Source organism: Mizuhopecten yessoensis, unplaced genomic scaffold (assembly GCF_002113885.1).
Source record: "Mizuhopecten yessoensis strain PY_sf001 unplaced genomic scaffold, ASM211388v2 scaffold10941, whole genome shotgun sequence".
Taxonomy (NCBI): domain Eukaryota; kingdom Metazoa; phylum Mollusca; class Bivalvia; order Pectinida; family Pectinidae; genus Mizuhopecten; species Mizuhopecten yessoensis.
Window position 1 is genome coordinate 93,924 of NW_018408798.1, and position 21,396 is coordinate 115,319.

General features: G+C 35.4%; 1 protein-coding gene across 3 annotated transcripts in view; it reads left to right on the forward strand.

Annotated features, from left to right (window-relative positions):
* The window catches only part of LOC110463904 (cAMP-specific 3',5'-cyclic phosphodiesterase 4C-like), a 382,464-nt gene that overhangs the window by 72,257 nt on the left and 288,811 nt on the right, over window positions 1-21,396 (forward strand). The window contains exon 1 of one of the 3 annotated variants that reach the window (XM_021518836.1): window positions 18,228-18,311. The exons of the other annotated variants lie outside the window; for them this stretch is intronic. Within the exon in view, the coding sequence (XP_021374511.1) occupies window positions 18,262-18,311 (50 nt within the window). The 5' untranslated portion in view covers window positions 18,228-18,261. Of the gene's footprint in view, window positions 1-18,227; window positions 18,312-21,396 lie in introns of those variants that run through there. 3 annotated transcript variants of the gene reach the window in all.

A 21,396-nucleotide genomic window follows, 5' to 3' on the forward strand; every position in this document is an offset into this window, starting at 1 on the left:
CGGGGGGGCGGGGGGGTAACCTCCTGGATGATTTTAATTGTTAATGGATCTTTAACTAAATCAAGCATCAGACATTTTAATGAAATGTTTTCTATTCCTTTCCATTTTTTCTGAAGAATTAGATAGACATCATCAATATGTCAAATAAATACGCTGTTACTTCATGTGAGATGTTTGTCTTTAAACAGTTTGCTAAGGTTAAGTATATAATATTTTGACAGATAATTTATTGGTGGATAATATCATTTAAATGTAAAAGCATGTGAGTATAAAACATCAGGTAAATTTATCGTCAGATGAATATCGGTGAGCAGAATCCAGATGGTCAAGCACCCAGAAGTGGTAAATTTGAGAAGAGATTTCCCAGACGTACTGCCTACGTAATATGAAAAACATTCAGTTACGAGAAAAGTCTGGTATGTCTATAAAACAGATATAAAAGTTCAAATCGAGACGTGCATGCATGCGTACATGGATACATGTGTGTGTTCCTGCAGGTGGAGGTCATTAAACCAAAATTAATTGTGCCTTTGGCACTGAGAAGAACAACACAAATTAATTGGATAAAAAAATCCTTGTGTCCAACTAGATCCTGGGGATTTCTACCTGTACATGCTGGTAAGGGAGCAGTTATTGGCAGAAATTGATTTATTGATCACTCCCCAGGACATAATGTGTGGTGACTGGAAAGAGGTAGAGAGATGATCAACTTGGGTTACATAATGATCGCTACCTGTTTACTGAGAGTGGGGGAATGTACATAATGATCGCTACCTGTTTACTGAGAGTGGGGGAGTGTACATAATGATCGCTACCTGTTAACTGAGGGTGTGGGAGTGTACACAATGATCGCTACCTGTTTACTGAGAGTGGGGGAATGTACATAATGATCGCTACCTGTTTACTGAGATTGGGGGAATGTACATAATGATCGCTACCTGTTTACTGAGAGCGGGGGAGTGTACATAATGATCGCTACCTGTAAACTGAGGGAGGGGGAGTGTACATAATGATTGCTACCTGTTTACTGAGAGTGGGGGAGGGTACATAATGATCGCTACCTGTAAACTGAGGGTGGGGGAGAGTACATAATGATTGCTACCTGTTTACTGAGAGTGGGGAAGTGTACATAATGATTGTTTCCTGTTAACTGAGGGTGGGGAAGTTTACATAATGATTGTTACCTGTTTACTGAGTGTGGGAAGTGTACATAATGATTGCTACCTGTTTACTGAGAGTGGGGAAGTGTACATAATGATTGTTTCCTGTTAACTGAGGGTGGGGAAGTTTACATAATGATTGTTACCTGTTTACTGAGGTTGGGGAGTGTACATAATGATTGCTACCTGTTTACTAGGGGTGGGGGAGTGTACATAATGATCGCTACCTGTTTACTGAAGGTGGGGAATGTACATAATGATTGTTTACTGAGTGTGGGGAGTGTACATCATGATCACTACCTGTTTACTGGGGGTGGGGAATGTACATAATGATCGCTACCTGTAAACTGAGGGTGGGGGAGTGTACATAATGATTGCTACCTGTAAACTGAGGGGTGGGAGTGTACATAATGATTGCTACCTGTTTACTGGGGGTGTGGAATGTACATAATGATCGCTACCTGTAAACTGAGGGTGGGAGAGTGTACATAATGATTGCTACCTGTTTACTGAGAGTGGGGGAGTGTACATAATGATTGCTACCTGTTTACTGAAGTGTACATAATGATTGCTACCTGTTTACTGAGAGTGGGGGAGTGTACATAATGATTGCTACCTGTAAACTGAGGTGTGGGAGTGTACATAATGATTGCTACCTGTTTACTGGGGGTAGGGGAGTGTACATAATGATCGCTACCTGTTTACTGAGGGTGGGGAATGTACATAATGATCGCTACCTGTAAACTGAGGGTGGGGGAATGTACATAATGATTGTTTACTGAGTGTGGGGAGTGTACATCATGATCACTACCTGTTTACTGGGGGTGGGGAATGTACATAATGATCACTACCTGTAAACTGAGGGTGGGGGAATGTACATAATGATTGTTTACTGAGTGTGGGGGGAGTACATAATGATCACTACCTTTTTACTGAGGGTGGGGAATGTACATAATGATTGTTTACTGAGTGTGGGGGGTGTACATAATGATCACTACCTTTTTACTGAGGGTGGGGAATGTACATAATGATCGCTACCTGTAAACTGAGGGTGGGAGAGTGTACATAATGATTGCTACCTGTTTACTGAGAGTGGGGGAGGGTACATAATGATTGCTACCTGTTTACTGAGAGTGGGGGAGCGTACATAATGATCGCTACCTGTTTACTGGGGGTGGGGGAGTGTACATAATGATTGTTACTTGTTTACTGAGTGTGGGAAGTGTACATAATAATTGCTACCTGTTTACTGAGGGTGGGGAAATGTACATAATGATTGTTTCCTGTTTACTGAGAGTGGGGGAGTGTACATAATGATCGCTACCTGTTTACTGAGAGTAGAAGAGTGTATATTATGATGGCTACCTGTAAACTGAGGGTGGGGGATTGTACATAACGATCGCTACCTGTAAACTGAGGGTGGGGGAGTGTACATAATGATTGCTACCTGTTTACTGAGGGTGGGGAGTGTATATTATGATGGCTACCTGTTTACTGAGGGTGGTGGAGTGTATATTATGATGGCTACCTGTTTACTGAGGGTGGGGAGTGTATATAATGATTGCTACCTGTTTACTGAGGGTGGGGAGTGTATATAATGATTGCTACCTGTTTACTGAGGGTGGGGGAGTGTACATAATGATTGCTACCTGTTTACTGAGGTTGGGGAGTGAACATAATGTTTGCTACCTGTTTACTGGGGGTGGGGGAGTGTACACAATGATCGCTACCTGTTTACTGAGGGTGGGGAAGGGTACATAATGATTGTTTCCTGTTTACTGGGGGTGGGGAGTGTATATTATGATGGCTGCCTGTTTACTGAGGGTGGGGAGTGTATATAATGATTGCTACCTGTTTACTGGGGTTGGGGGAGTGTATATAATGATCACTCCCTGTTTACTGGGGGTGGGGGAGAGTACATAATGATTGTTACCTGTTTACTGCGTGTGGGAAGTGTACATAATGATTGCTCCCTGTTTACTGAGGGTGGGGAAGTGTAGATAATGATTGTTTCCTGTTTACTGAGGGTGGGGAAGTGAACATAATGATTGTTTCTACCTGTTAACTGAGGGTGTGGGAGGGTACACAATGATCGCTACCTGTTTACTGATAGTGGGGGAGTGTACATAATGATGGCTACCTGTAAACTGAGGGTGGGGGCATAATGATTGTTACCTGTTTACTGCGTGTGGGAAGTGTACATAATGATTGCTACCTGTTTACTGAGGGTGGGGAAGTGTACATAATGATTGTTTCCTGTTTACTGAGGGTGGGGAGTGTATATTATGATGGCTACCTGTTTACTGAGGGTGGGGAGTGTATATTATGATGGCTACCTGTTTACTGAGGGTGGGGAGTGTATATTATGATGGCTACCTGTTTACTGAGGGTGGGGAGTGTATATTATGATGGCTACCTGTTTACTGAGGGTGGGGAGTGTATATTATGATGGCTACCTGTTTACTGAGGGTGGGGAGTGTATATTATGATGGCTACCTGTTTACTGAGGGTGGGGAGTGTATATTATGATGGCTACCTGTTTACTGAGGGTGGGGAGTGTATATTATGATGGCTACCTGTTTACTGAGGGTGGGGAGTGTATATTATGATGGCTACCTGTTTACTGAGGGTGGGGAGTGTATATTATGATGGCTACCTGTTTACTGAGGGTGGGGAGTGTATATTATGATGGCTACCTGTTTACTGAGGGTGGGGAGTGTATATTATGATGGCTACCTGTTTACTGAGGGTGGGGAGTGTATATTATGATGGCTACCTGTTTACTGAGGGTGGGGAGTGTATATTATGATGGCTACCTGTTTACTGAGGGTGGGGAGTGTATATTATGATGGCTACCTGTTTACTGAGGGTGGGGAGTGTATATTATGATGGCTACCTGTTTACTGAGGGTGGGGAGTGTATATTATGATGGCTACCTGTTTACTGAGGGTGGGGAGTGTATATTATGATGGCTACCTGTTTACTGAGGGTGGGGAGTGTATATTATGATGGCTACCTGTTTACTGAGGGTGGGGAGTGTATATTATGATGGCTACCTGTTTACTGAGGGTGGGGAGTGTATATTATGATGGCTACCTGTTTACTGAGGGTGGGGAGTGTATATTATGATGGCTACCTGTTTACTGAGGGTGGGGAGTGTATATTATGATGGCTACCTGTTTACTGAGGGTGGGGAGTGTATATTATGATGGCTACCTGTTTACTGAGGGTGGGGAGTGTATATTATGATGGCTACCTGTTTACTGAGGGTGGGGAGTGTATATTATGATGGCTACCTGTTTACTGAGGGTGGGGAGTGTATATTATGATGGCTACCTGTTTACTGAGGGTGGGGAGTGTATATTATGATGGCTACCTGTTTACTGAGGGTGGGGAGTGTATATTATGATGGCTACCTGTTTACTGAGGGTGGGGAGTGTATATTATGATGGCTACCTGTTTACTGAGGGTGGGGAGTGTATATTATGATGGCTACCTGTTTACTGAGGGTGGGGAGTGTATATTATGATGGCTACCTGTTTACTGAGGGTGGGGAGTGTATATTATGATGGCTACCTGTTTACTGAGGGTGGGGAGTGTATATTATGATGGCTACCTGTTTACTGAGGGTGGGGAGTGTATATTATGATGGCTACCTGTTTACTGAGGGTGGGGAGTGTATATTATGATGGCTACCTGTTTACTGAGGGTGGGGAGTGTATATTATGATGGCTACCTGTTTACTGAGGGTGGGGAGTGTATATTATGATGGCTACCTGTTTACTGAGGGTGGGGAGTGTATATTATGATGGCTACCTGTTTACTGAGGGTGGGGAGTGTATATTATGATGGCTACCTGTTTACTGAGGGTGGGGAGTGTATATTATGATGGCTACCTGTTTACTGAGGGTGGGGAGTGTATATTATGATGGCTACCTGTTTACTGAGGGTGGGGAGTGTATATTATGATGGCTACCTGTTTACTGAGGGTGGGGAGTGTATATTATGATGGCTACCTGTTTACTGAGGGTGGGGAGTGTATATTATGATGGCTACCTGTTTACTGAGGGTGGGGAGTGTATATTATGATGGCTACCTGTTTACTGAGGGTGGGGAGTGTATATTATGATGGCTACCTGTTTACTGAGGTTGGGGAGTGTACATATTGATTACTACCTGTTTACTGAGGGAGGGGAGTGTATATTAAGATGGCTACCTGTTTACTGAGGGTGGGGAGTGTACATAATGATTACTACCTGTTTACTGAGGGTGGGGGAGTGTATATTGTGATGGCTACCTGTTTACTGAGGGTGGGGAGTGTATATTATGATGGCTACCTGTTTACTGAGGGTGGGGGAGTGTATATTGTGATGGTGGGGAGTGTATATTATGATGGCTAGCTGTTTACTGAGGGTGGGGGAGTGTATATTATGATGGCTTCCTGTTTACTGAGGGTGGGGAGTGTATATTATGATTGCTACCTGTTTACTGAGGGTGGGGAGTGTACATAATGATTACTACCTGTTTACTGAGGGGGGGGGAGTGTATATTGTGATGGCTACCTGTTTACTGAGGGTGGGGAGGGTACATAATGATAACTACCTGTTTACTGAGGGTGGGGAGTGTACATAATGATGGCTACCTGTTTACTGAGGGTGGGGGAGTGTACATAATGATTGTTACCTGTTTACTGAGGGAGGGGAGTGTACATAATGATTGTTACCTGTTTACTGAGGGTGGGGAGTGTATATTATGATCGATACCTGTTTACTGATGGTGGGAAGTGTACATGTAAATTATAATCGCTACCTGTTTATTGAGGGTGGGGAGTGTATGTTTACGACCTCCTCAGGGAATGTACACATAGACACTTTATACTTGACTGGAAATCTACAAGTTAAAGGGATTAGTATTGCCAAGCAACATGTGGCACATAACCTTTCACAGTGTCAGTCAGGAGAGGATTGAGATAAGGGAGACAACTGCTACTGTCTTTACTGTCACAGGAACTACTACACGTACCAGTGATGGGAGATAACTCTGGTCTGGTTATATCAACAACACATGTTTTTCCAGCTACCATCAACCTGTCCTGCCTACCGGCCTCCATTAACCTCAGTGTTATAGAAACTGTACATCATAAGTTACAGTTTTGATTGGTACAAGCGATACAAAATACAAAAAGAATTATTTAATGTTACTTATTTAAACTAATAAAACATAAGCAATGGTTCATCAGGTTGACAGTGTTTTACTATTGATTGCTATTTATTTAGATATACATATCTTTTTAAGAAGTCGCAATTTATAGACATCCGCATTATGTGTACTTGGTTTATGACGTCATTATTTTAAAGAGGTAATATTTTAGGTAATTCGTATCCTACGGACATACCTCCATTAGGATCCAGTGTTATATGGGATTTTACCATCTATATTACTTCTTTGACCCATATATATATATATATGTAGCGATAAATTGTTTTAAATGTCCATGTGTAGGCAAAATATAAATAAAACAAAACACGAAGACTAGAATAATCGTGTAGCGCTTTTCCCCATCTTGGGGCTCTTCAGGTGATTTAAATTTATTTGTGACGTCAAAAATGAAGTACACATACATAAGATGACAAAAATAATGACGTCATAAGCAAAGTACACATAATGCGGATGTCTATAAATTGCGACGTCTTAAAAAGATTACATGAATGTACTTCCATAAAGAAACGGAGCATATTACAAATGCTCAAATAAATACATTGTTCAATAGAAAAGTTAAAAACATCTGATAGTAAAAATGAATTTCGAAGCACAATACTAAGTTCCTCCGAACATATTAAACATACAGAATTTGTAAATTAAAATTTTATAAGAGGTGCTCGAAATTTCCTGCGTTCAAGCCTGGTTAAAGAATTTTAATAAACATGTTCTCTTTTAACTCTAGCATCTGATGTGTTCATTTGGTAAATATAGGCTTATTTTCTTACTAACAAATGACTCTATATATATGATATTAAACACACCTGTATATTTCCATTGGGTGGTATTTATAAATAGGTATAAACACACCTGTATATTTAAATTGGGTGGTATTTATAAACACGTACAAACACACCTGTATATTTCCATTGGGTGGTATCAATAAACAGGTATAAACACCTGTATATTTCCATTGAGTGGTCTTTATAAACAGGTATAAACACACCTGTATATTTCCATTGGGTGGTATTTATAAACACATACAAACACACCTGTATATTTCCATTGGGTGGTATTAATAAACAGGTATAAACACACCTGTATATTTCCATTGGGTGGTATTTATAAACAGGTATAAACACACCTGTACCTATTCCATTGGGTGGTATTTATAAACAGGTATATCTGTACCTATTCCATTGGGTGGTATTTATAAACAGGTATAAACATACCTGTATATTTCCATTGGGTGGTATTTATAAACAGGTATAAACACACCTGTATATTTCCATTGGGTGGTGTTTATAAACAGGTATAAACACCTGTATATTTCCATTGGGTGGTATTTATAAACAGGTATAAACACACCTGTATATTTCCATTGGGTGGTATTTATAAACACATACAAACACACCTGTATATTTCCATTGGGTGGTATTTATAAACAGGTAAAAACACACCTGTATATTTCCATTGGTGATATTTATAAACAGGTATATCTGTACATACTCCATTGGGTGGTATTTATAAACAGGTATAAACACACCTGTATATTTCCATTTGGTCGTCTTTATTACCAGGTATGTCTGTAACTATTCCATTGAGTGGTATTTATTAACAGGTATATCTACCTATTCCATTGGGTGGTCTTTATTAACAGGTATATCTGTAACTATTTCATTTGGTGGTCTTTATTAACAGGTATATCTGTAACTATTCCATTTGGTGGTCTTTATTAACAGGTATATCTGTACCTATTCCATTGAGTGGTGTTTATTAACAGGTATATCTGTACCTATTCCATTGGGTGGTCTTTATTAACAGGTATATCTGTAACTATTCCATTGGGTGGTATTTATTAACAGGTATATCTGTAACTATTCCATTGGGTTGTCTTTATAAACAGGTATATCTGTAACTATTCCATTGGGTGGTCTTTATTAACAGGTATATCTGTAACTATTCCATTTGGTGGTCTTTATTAACAGGTATATATGTAACTATTCCATTTGGTGGTCTTTATTAACAGGTATATCTGTACCTATTCCATTGATTGGTATTTATTAACAGGTATATCTGTAACTATTCCATTGGGTTGTCTTTATAAACAGGTATATCTGTAACTATTCCATTTGGTGGTCTTTATTAACAGGTATATCTGTACCTATTCCATTGAGTGGTATTTATTTACAGGTATATCTGTTACTATTCCATTGGGTTGTCTTATTAACAGTCATATCTGTAACTATTCCATTGGGTGGTCTTTATTAACAGGTTAATGTTTTATAAGGCTGCCACTGTGGATCTCTGTAGATGTTTGATTTCAGAACTATTTATTACATATTTAGGGTTCCCGTCCAAATAAGGAGATCCCCACCTTTGTTTTCTGATAAAAGTAGCTAAAGTATAAAAAAATGTTTATTCTGTTTTTTAATTGCGATTCACATTTGGCTATGTTGGTATTTATTTCATTTGTGATTTTTTACCATGGGTGATAAACCTGAATTCTGTCAGTGATACAGTTATACAATTACTTCCTTTTTATCACGTTCTTTTGTTTTCTCTTTTCAGGTAAGTGACATGACTGTTGATACCTGATTTTACCTGTCTGTTAAGGTCAGTATTTCACACCGTGATATTACCAGATGTTGTGTTACTCCAGTAGCCAGAACTGGCTGGAACTCGTCCGTTGTTGTTTACTCATCATATCAAACCACTGAAAATGAGTTCCAAACAATTGAGCCCAACTTTATGCTATAATAATACAACATCATTTTTCTGACTTTGTTAAGACCACCATCGCTGTTCAATTTCAGTTTTCAGCCAAGAAGAAAATGAAACATTTATACAGATTAACACTGAGTAATGTTTTATGGAACATATGACATGCACATAATATAAATGTATAGTTACATGTATGTAATAAAAGCAATATGACATACAATATGTTTTCGACTGACGCCTCAGATTCACTTGGTTCTTGTGCGAGTGGATTCCCCGAGAGGCTAAATGGAAATGCCATGTTTCCTATGACATTCTGTGAGGATGATCTATGAAGGTAAATCTTTGCACACAATTACTTGAAGAAGATATTATTTGAACGTAAAACTTGGCTGTAAATGCTACTTGAAACCATGAACGTTTTTGCTTGGCATCATCAAGCCTACTGGCCTGTCTAGACAGACTGTCCAGTTGTCAATCAACTGACCAAACGTGTATATTTGTATGTAGATAACTTGGTTACATTCCTAACACAGGAGATGAGCTCACACAATTATTGGGATATATCAAACTGGTACAAGGGAGATAACTTGGTTCAGTCTGTGTCAAGGGTAAGACTGGTTATGATCCAGCAAGTTCACTCTAAATCAAGTTAGCTCTGTCAAATAATATATAACCCAAGGGGATTAACTACAGAGGGTTGAGGTCTGAATAGAGGGGTAAGGGTATTGGGGGAGTGGGCTTATCAACAGGTTCTATAGAGCCATACATATACCTGTTCAGAATGAACTGGTTCATAGATTAACCAAGCACCACATTATTTTAAAGAACAGTGTGCTCTACACAGGTTTCCAGATTACACAAGATCTTTTGTAATAAAAAGGTATCATTGACCAGAAAAATGTCTGGTAAACACAGGTTTCCAGATTATACAAGCTCTGTTGATAAATAAAGGTTTAAAGTAAACAGCTAGAATAATGTCTGGTAAACACAGGTTTCCAGATAATACAAGCTCTGTTGATAAATAAAGGTTTAAAATAAACAGCTAGAATAATGTCTGGTAAACACAGGTTTCCAGATTACACAAGCTCTGTTGATGAATAAAGGTTTAAAATAAACAGCTAGAATAATGTCTGGTAAACACAGTTTTCCAGATTACACAAGTTCTGTTGATAAATAAAGGTTTAAAATAAACAGCTAGAATAATGTCTGGTAAACACAGGTTTCCAGATAAAACAAGCTCTGTTGATAAATAAAGGTTTAAAATAAACAGCTAGAATAATGTCTGGTAAACACAGGTTTCCAGATTACACAAGCTCTGTTGATAAAAAAAGGTTTGAAGTAAAGTCCTAGAGGATTGTCGAGTTTACACAGGTTTCCAGATTACACAAGCTCTGTTGATAAAAAAGGTTTGAAGTAAAGACCTAGAGGATTGTCGAGTTTACACAGGTTTCCAGATTACACAAGCTTTGTTGATATAGAAATGTATAAGGTATGGACATATACATGTAGAGGAATTTCTGGTTTACACAGGTTTACATAAAGCAAATTATTCAGTTTAGACAGGTTGTAGTGAAATGAACTTGTCATGAGTTAAAAGTTGTGTCACTCATCCATCCAACTTCTGTTTTCTATTATGCATAAGAATGATGGAAAATTTGGCACCAATCCAAAGGATATTGATATTTAGACACTACACCTCGCACTTTGATAAAAGAAAAATGAAATTTGAGTAGAACACATCAATTCATCTCTTATTTTCCCTCTTAACGTTTTATAACAAAAATGACTGAAAAAATCCAAATATTTGAACAACAAAAAAAGAGAACATTTCCAAAACATTTGCTTGACACATTTCACATTGATGTCAATTTTTTGAAAGAGAAATGGAGAGGAGGAGTGAGAGTAATAAGGATTCATTTGAAAAATTCTACGAATTTGTACTTCAAATTCAATGTAAGGGAATTTACTTTTCGTCTTGACACAAAGATTTGGAATAAGAAGTGAAGAAGCTTAGTTATACAAAATTGCTATCTAGATCAATTATGATATAAACTGACAATTGATTTCACTAACTAATGTAAAATTGAGTCTAAAACAAAATACAAATCAAGATCATAAGATACAAAACAGAATACAAATCTAGAACATCAGATACAAGTAAGTATACAAATCTAGAACAAAAGATACAGAACAGAATTCAAATCTAGAACATAAAATACAAAACAGAATACAAATCTAGCACATAAGATACAAAACAGAATACAAATCTAGAACATCAGATACAAGTAAGTATACAAATCTAGAACAAAAGATACAAAACAGAATTCAAATCTAGAATATAAGATACAAAACAGAATACAAATCTAGCACATAAGATACAAGACAGTATACAAAACTAGAACACAAGATACAAAACAGAATACAAATCTAGAACATAAGATACAAAACAGAATACAAATCTAGATTTGTATTCTGTTTTGTATCGTATGTTCTAGATTTGTATTGTTTTGGATCTTATGTTCTAGATTTGAATTCTGTTTTGTATCTTATATTCTAGATTTGATTTCTGTTTTGTATCTTTTGTTCTAGAGTTGTATACTTACTTGTATCTGATGTGTATCTATGTTCTAGATTTGTATTGTTTTTTATCTTATGTTCTAGATTTGAATTCAAATCTAGAACATAAGATACAAAACAGAATACAAATCTAGAACATAAAATACAAAACAGAATACAAAACTAGAACATAAGATACAAAACAGAATACAAATCTAGAACATCAGATACAAAACAGAATACAAATCTAGAACATAAGATACAAACAAATCTAGAACACAAGATACAAAACAGAACACAAATCTAGAACATAAGATACAAAACAGAATACAAATCTAGAACATAAGAGATACAAACAAATCTAGAACATAAGATACAAAACAGAATACAAATCTAGAACATAAGATACAAAACAGAATACAAATCTAGAACATAAGATACAAAACAGAATACAAATCTAGAACATAAGATACAAAACAGAATACAAATCTAGAACATAAGATACAAAACAGAATACAAATCTAGAACATAAGATACAAGACAGTATACAAATCTAGAACAAAAGATACAAAACAGAATACAAATCTACAACATAAGATACAAAACAAAATACAAATCTAGAACATAAGATACAAGACAGTATACAAATCTAGAACTTAAGATACAAAACAGAATACAAATCTAGAACATAAGATACAAAACAGAATACAAATCGAGAACATAAGATACAAAACAGAATACAAATCTAGAATATAAGATACAAAACAGAGTATAAATCTAGAACATAAGATACAGAACAGAATACAAATCTAGAACATAAGATACAAAACAGAATACAAATCTAGAACATAAGATACAAGACAGTATACAAATCTAGAACTTAAGACACAAAACAGAATACAAATCTAGAATATAAGATACAAAACAGAGTATAAATCTAGAACATAACATACAGAACAGAATACCAATCTAGAACATAAGATACAAACAAATCTAGAACACAAGATATAAGACAGAACACAAATCTAGAACATAAGATACAAAACAGAATACAAATCTAGAACATAAGGTACAAAAACAGAATACAAATCTAGAACATAAGATACAAAACATTACAAATCTAGAACATAAGATACAAAACAAAATACAAATCTAGCACATAAGATACAAAACAGAATACAAATCTAGCACATAAGATACAAAACAGAATCCAAATCTAGAATATAAGATACAAAACAAAATACAAATCTAGCACATCAGAAGATACAAAACAATACAAATCTAGAACATAAGGTACAAAAACAGAATATAAATCTAGAACATAAGATACATAATATTACAAATCTAGAACATAAGATACATAATATTACAAATCTAGAACATAAGATACAAAGCAGAACAAAATATAGAACACAAGATACAAAACAGAATACAGAACTAGCACATAAGAGACAAAACAGAATACAAATCTAGCACATAAGATACAAAACAGAATCCAAATCTAGAATATAAGATACAAAACAAAATACAAATCTAGCACATAAGATACGAAACAGAATACAAATCTAGAACTTAAGATACAAAACAGAATACAAATCTCTAGAACAAAAGATACAAAACAGAATTCAAATCTAGAACATAAGATACAAAAACAGAATACAAATCTAGAATACAAGATACAAACCAGTATACAAATCTAGAACATAAGAGATACAAACAAACCTAGAACATAAGATACAAAACAAAATACAAATCTAGCACATAAGACACAAAACAGAATACAAATCTAGCACATAAGACACAAAACAGAATACAAATCTAGCAGATAAGATACAAAACAGAATACATCAGATACAAAACAGAATACAAATGTAGAATATAAGATACAAAACAAAATACACATCTAGCACATAAGATACAAAACAGAATTCAAATCTAGAACATAAGATACAAAGCAGAATACAATTTAGAACACAAGATACAAAACAGAATACAAATCTAGAACATAAGATACAAAGCAGAATACAATTTAGAACACAAGATACAAAACAGAATACAAATCTAGCACATAAGATACAAAACAGAATACAAATCTAGAACTTAAAATACAAAACAGAATGCAAATCTAGAACATAAGATACAAAACAGAATACAAATTTAGAACATAAGATACAAAACAGAATACAAATCTAGACCATAAGATACAAAACAGAATACAAATCTAGAACATAAGATACAAAAACAGAATACAAATCTAGAACATAAGATACAAAACAGAATACAATTCTAGAACATAAGATACAAAACAGAATACAAATCTAGAACTTAAGATACAAAACAGAATACAAATCTAGAACATAAGATACAAAAAAAAAGTTATTTACTCACTAGACAAAGCACTGATGTGGGACAAGGCAAACAGAACTGTGGCAGACATTTCAGGAAGATGTGATAATAACGGAGATTGTTTGATTATGACACAATAATCTAATAATATTACCCTCGTTTTAATGTCAGATATTTGGGCTAAGGATCAATTAGATTTCGAGGAAAAGGCAAGATGCCAACAACCAACATTGATCTCGATCGCAAGACTGCGATCGTGATAGTAACTCTTGTAATAGCGTTTTGTGTTTAGTCAAATGGATATTTTGTGTTGGATGCTGAAAGAAAATGTAATTTCAAAAATAAAAAATAAAAAGTTACATTTTATCATTTTGTATAATGCTAAGAAATATGTCTGGGTCTTGAATCTGATTTTGACAAGATAATAATGTATTGATAGTGTGGGGACTCCAAATTTCTTTGAATTTATTGGTTCTGACTGTTGAAGAATGATATTTGAAAGCCAAAACACATCAAACTGTTTAAGTTAATTTTGTTAACCCTTTGGTGCCAGACGTTTCCACTTTCGTCCAAGGTAAAAAGCTTGTTTCCTTTGTCTCATCTGAAGACCTAAAACACTAACAGAAATCCTTATACAGCGTTCCGTCAGACAGTATCGACTCTTCTAAAGATGGCACATAAAAGGGAAAAATAATGGTTGATTTAGAAATCATGGAGGACAATCATATACTTTGATGTATGGTCAATAAGGTGTGTAAATATTTGGTGAATAAAGTACATCTGTCATGCTCTTTGTCCTCCTGGTAACAGAAGGAAACATGTGTTACAAGTCCAGACTGCTGTTACTGTAGGTTCTCTTTGGGAGTTTACCATTTCATAGATTATCTGGTTACACTTAACATACTGAACAGAAGTTCTAAGATAACAGGTAATATTGATCTATTATTATCATTTTGTAAAGATTGATGGCTATGTGTATCCTTCAAGCAAGGACATCAGTTGTAATAACAGGTAATATCTATTGTCTAAACAGGTAATATCTATTGTCTAAACAGGTAATATATATATTGTCTAAACAGGTAATATCTATTGTCTAAACAGGTAATATCTATTGTCTAAACAGATAATATATATTGTCTAAACAGGTAATGTCTATTGTCTAAACAGGTAATATCTATTGTCATAACTGGTAATATCTATTGTCTAAACAGGTAATAACTATCGTCTAAACAGGTAATATCTATTGTCTAAACAGGTAATATATATTGTCTAAACAGGTAATATATATTGCCTAAACAGGTAATAACTATTGTCTAAACAGGTAATATCTGTTGTCAAAACTGGTAATATATATTGTCTAAACAGGTTATATATAGGTGTTTTTTGTTGTTTTTTTATGTTAAAAAAACTATTTTAAGTTCTAGGAAACAGCCAACTGCAAGTATTTTATATGTACCAATGGAATTGATTTATATTTTGTACAAGTATTTTATATGTATTAATGAACATAAATGTAATTGTGATATGTGACACTTAAATAAATAAATTGAACTTGAACTATATATTGCCATAACAGGTGATATATATTATCTAAACAGGTTATATCTATTGTCTAAACAGTTATTATATATTGTCAAAACAGGTAATATATATTGTCTGAACAGGTAATATCTATTGTCTAAACAGGTTATATATTTAGTCTAAACAGGTAATATCTTTTGTCTAAACAGGTAATATCTATTGTCTAAACAGGTAATATTCATTGTCTAAACAGATTATATATTTATTCTAAACAGGTAATATATATATTGTCTAAACAGGTAATATCGATTGTCTTTACAGGTAATATTGATTGTCTTAACAGGTAATATCTATTGTCGTAACAGGTAATATCTATTGTTGTATAAAGGTTGATGAAACCATGTGTAAACCTCATATAATGTCACAGAACATTGACATGTTACAACAGTATAAATGATTGATAAGATGTAACAGGTTCTAGCTTTAATAAATCAACGGTTAAATTACAAACAGTGCAGTTATTTTCCAATAAATACGTTTTATTTACCGTCGAAAGTGTGGTGGCATGATACGTTTTATTTGATCTTGCTGCTGGGGCCTTTTTGAAGTTTTACATAAAAGATCTGACAAACACTATATTGCAGTTCCTATATTGGCGTCACTTCCTGACTTTGTTGACAAAAAGCCTTGAGAGGAAACGCATTGTCTTTACTGAGTTTGCTCTAGGCCGTGAGACATGATGTCCCGGCTTGATAGAATCAGGAAATCCTTCATTTAGACTTAAAAAAATCGTTTTTACGTCACAGGCCTCAAGAAAATATTGAACATTTCAATTGTAGTCTCTTGAAATGCATTACATGGCAAAGTTCAAACACAGAAAATTGGATTTTGTTTGTAACAATTTCTTACAATGTCATATTTTGGAAGTTTTGACTTCTATTTTTTGTTTTTGGTTTTGGTTTTCCCTTCATTTAATCAATATGTGCCCATGCTGTACAACAAATGAGAAAGTTTCATGTGTAGGAGCTTTAACTCTTTGAATCTCTTAGCAGCTGATGTAGTGGAAACCTTCGCGACACCGGCCCTATTAGTCTACCATTATGGGAGTTAGGTGAGTGGGTTTGCTGTTAGGGATCTGTCGGAGCTAGGTGAGTGGGTTTGCTGCTAGGGACCTGTCGGAGTTGAACACCTCAGTAATTTCCGAACCTATCAATATTCATTTGTTGTTGTTCTTGTCAGCTCGAATGTTTTCGATATTTGTTTTACATGGTTGCTCTATCAAAAAGGTCCATTTCTCATTTAGAAATCATGGAAAAAGGTAAATAGGATGTTGATTTTGGAATGCAGCTATTTAATTAAATGAATTGGGGGAAAAATAGAGATATTTTATTTGTTATCATTGCAATTCAATACTGGTGCCTCGTGGAAAGATAGTCAATTCCAAGACAGAAATGTCATGTGATTTATCTGGCGTGAAAAATTAAGCAATATAACACTGGTGTCCAAGACAGGCGCTGCGTGATGTCTGTGGTAGCTAGCTTCTACGCCAATGTTTCACGGCACAGCCAACAGATCCATCACTCTTATGCACAGACCAAGATAGAAGACACCAGGCTTCCATTAATTTTTACCAAAAATGTACAAAAGTGAATCTGGGAAGTTGGAAAAAAGATGAAGTTCTGATTTAATCAAGATTTTATTGGTTTTGTATAAACTTGGCGTCGGTTCGGGTGTTCTAGGATTAGAATCAAGCTTATGGATTTTTTGTTTGAGGTTTACAATCTGTTTAAATTTCATTAAGCTGAACAGATTTGTAAAAAAAAATGTTCTGTAATAAACTTGTAAATGTGCTAGATCAATAAGTACTGGGATATGCATGCAATGAAGATTTCAACGACCCTAGACTTTCCTTGTGAAACGTTTCGGGTGATTCTGTAGCGCACGTTTCTATTATAGTATAATGAATGTTGGATAGCAGTGCCTGAAGCGTGCACATTTGTACTACCTAAAATATCTACATTTATTGCTCTTAAAGAACAGTGATAATAAGATTTGGTATTGTTTTATGTTTTAAACATAATTTGTTTCCGGAATATTTGTTTGTCAGTCTATTGGATAAAAGATAGTCACATGACTCACCAGAAACCGCTCGATATGACATACGCCTGGAGCACCCTGCTGTAAACTCAATTTCTTTACATTTTTTATTCCATTTATGCAATGGTGCAGGCGAAGCTACGTTTATGGATATTAACCTCCGCAGCCCCTAGCCTCTGTTAATATTATATCTTCAGGTCTATCAATCCAAACGGAAACCTTATCAAAAGACATGAATTGTATGACATAACAAAGTTACATGTAGGCCTTGTATTAGAGATCACTCTGATATCAAACTGGTGATGATTCAAGGCAAGAACACACTAAAAACGTTTACTATCTTCTATACTACCAGTAAACAAACCATACCTTAAGGTCGATGTATCAAACTGTCATTTACTCAGCTATTAACATTTCTGGTGTGAAGTTTTCCCACAACAAAGGAAGGCCGAAGGTCAGCGTCTATGACAACTGAACTCAACTGTAAATTCACTCATCTGTGTCCCTGTTATACAGGCCAATGTATACAAATATATACACACTCACGTCTTCCTTTCCGTACCCTTATGCAGTAGATATTGTAACTTCCTTTCTCATCCACACCTTAATAACAAGCTATTTGTTTTTGTTGGAAAAGTTACCGGCAGCTTTCTTTGCAATGAAGCTTTCAGGTGGTGGACGCAACAGAAACCCTGAGGTGACGATCAGGTAGGTGTCTGTGGTCAGTCTTGACCACTTGTTGGTTGGTCAGTTTTACGTCTGTAGGGTTAAAGCTTGTATAGTACATCAATATAATACTTTTAAATATACGTCTACATAGGGGTACTGTTATTTTTATATTAAAACACCTAAGGACTGCTGTATCTATTTTTCATTAAGCCCATTGGGCCAACATATTCTCTGACTCAAAGTAAGGGTGGGTGATTATCACAGGATAAGGAGGTAGCATTTGCTGGTATTTCTACTGAACTGTAATAAATGTGGTTGTGTAAACTACCAGGCGTCGGGTCATCAATGGATAAATATGGTAGTGTACTGTTCATGTTTGTGTTGATGCTATGGGGGTCAACAGCTGTGTCCGATTGCCATACTTACATGTAGGTACATGGTGTCAGTCACGGGTCCCTGTTTCATAAATGATACTCTAGTAATGACAGAAAATCGTTTCACTTAGAAAGTTTTTTCCATTGATTTAGAACATTGTTTGAGTTGAGAAAATACTGAAGGTCATAATGTCATGGCCCAAGGTTTCCTAGCTTAAATGTCATAGTGCCATGGCCCAAGGTTTACCTTACCTAAAGGTCATGAATGTTTCTGTCCAAGATTACCTGCCCTAAAGGTCAAAGTGTCATGACCCCAGGCTACCTTAACGAAAGGTCATAAGGTGTCTGTCCAAGCTTACCTAAAGGTCAAAGTGGCATGACCAAAGCTCACCTGACCTAAAGGTCAAAGTGCCATGACCCAAGCTTACCTTACCTTAAGGTCGTATCCCAAACTTAAGGATCCCCGTCCCAGCCAGAGCAAAACACTAAAGAATTCCACTGTCGTTTTTCAGTATTAGAGTCACCTGCCCCTGATTACCATTTTGACAATGTTGTTATCTTCCCTTGAATAGATTTCGTTTGAATAACGTTTCGACTACAGAGTTGTGTCCCTTGCGTTGAAAATCTCCAATTGCGAAAGTGTTGGGGGGGGGAAAAGGTGTTGTAACGATGTAAACAACGACATGGCAGTGATGGCCGACATAAAGCCAGACGTAAAATCGGCCGTTTTAAATGTAAACCAAACGCATTAACTGACAATAATAACAACAACGATTTCCAATATCAACTGCTAGACCACGACTATGCGACGAAACAAAGTGACACTCGTTCACACATTGAAGAGACGCTGGCTACTGAGGCTCCTACTAAGCTTACTGGCAATTTTACTGATGAGCCGACACCGACGTCCGATGAGGATCCCTCCAGTACTAGTGATCACGAATCCGCAATTTCGGCAAATAACTTTTTCACCTGGTCGCAGGGTAGACGAGTGGTTGAACTGGCGATATTATCTGAATACCTGGACCAGAAAGGTTGTTAGGAATGCGGTACTAGGCTACGGTTGTGCAATATCCAACAGGAAAGAAATTTTGGCCTGGGAAGTATTTTATACATCACAATAGTCAGGATTATATTCTATATTTGTTATTACATGTATATGCCCAATAGACCTATATTTCAAGTTCATTTTTTATATTACATACAACAGTGTTATTTTGACAATGTGATATTTTTATACCACAATATTGTATGTTGTTATTTGTACATAATGTAAAAGTTTATTATTGTTGTATAGTGTGATATTTGTTAAACCACAATATATATATTGTTATCTGTATATAATGACGAAGTTTATTATTGCAATATAGTGTGATTTTTTTTTCTCCCAAATAGTATGTTATTTGTACATTATGTAGAAATGTATTATTGTTGTGTAAAATATGTGAAACTTTGTTATAGTTGTTCATTGTGACATTTTTGCTATGACACAGTAAAGTACACTGTTTGTTATAATGTTATTCATACACAATGTGCAATTTTGTTTTATATTGGTCATTACATTTGAAGTAATTTTATTGGTTGGTAATGCCTACTGTATTACATTCGTATATAAAAAGTGCTATATTGTATGTTGTAAATTGTATATATGACTTTTTGGGATTTATAATTATTATTGGTACAAATGTAAGAGTTGTCTCTCTTTTTGTTTTTGTTTTTTTGTATCTTTATCATTTTTTGTTTAATAAGTAAGTCCGCAAGATATTTATCTTTTGTCACCTATATTTTCTTTCTGTTGTCCTAAATGTGTTGCATTAATTGGCACTCAGAATTTTATTGATTCATATAACGGGCATTTTTGTTTGTTTTAGTATTATTGTTATAGAATTACTCAGTTTTTTGTGTTTTGTTCATCAATATTGACATTGTTATTATTTTTTATGTGTTATATTTCTAATAAACCATTGTTGCATCAAATAAAATGTATTTTGTTTCATTTTGTTCCATTGAAAAAAAAAATGGAAAAAATCGAAATTTCATAATATCCAAAAAATCTGAAGAAACTACCGCGAGGTATGGGTTATTGTTCAAAAGTGATTTGGTTATGCAAAAGCGATGCCATAGGAAACGAAAAAACAATGCCCTATTACATTTTTAGGCGGAGGGACGGGGATCCTTAAGTTAAGTTTAAGTTTTTTATTTCCGAATGCAAATCAGCATATAGGTTAATTGATACATAGAATACAAAACATATTTCAAATTTTCAAGATGGCGGAGGACAATTCCATATAAGCAATTATCACATAAAAAGAATACATAATTTAGCAATATTACTACACGAGGGTTTTTCGTTTTTCTTTTGGCGGTAGCATATTTTAAATACAGACCCAATCTACGTAATGTTTTAATACTTTTACATGACAATAATTCAATTAATTTATACACACTGGGGCATCGGAAGTAATATTGCTTAATGTATGTGTATGTGTTAAGTATCCTAAAGGTTATGATGGTATGACCCAAGCTTACCTAACCTAAAGGTCACAAGGTCATAGTCCAATACATATTCCTGTACTTTTGTGTGATCAGATTCATTAAGTGTTTTGTTTTCTGTGTAGGAATAAACAATACCTATTTTCTAGACTTGCGTCACATTTAAACACAACCAATCAAATTGGTGCTGCGTCATGTTGACAAAGAGGACCGATATGACTAAATATTTAATGGACGTATTAGCTGTATCATTACCG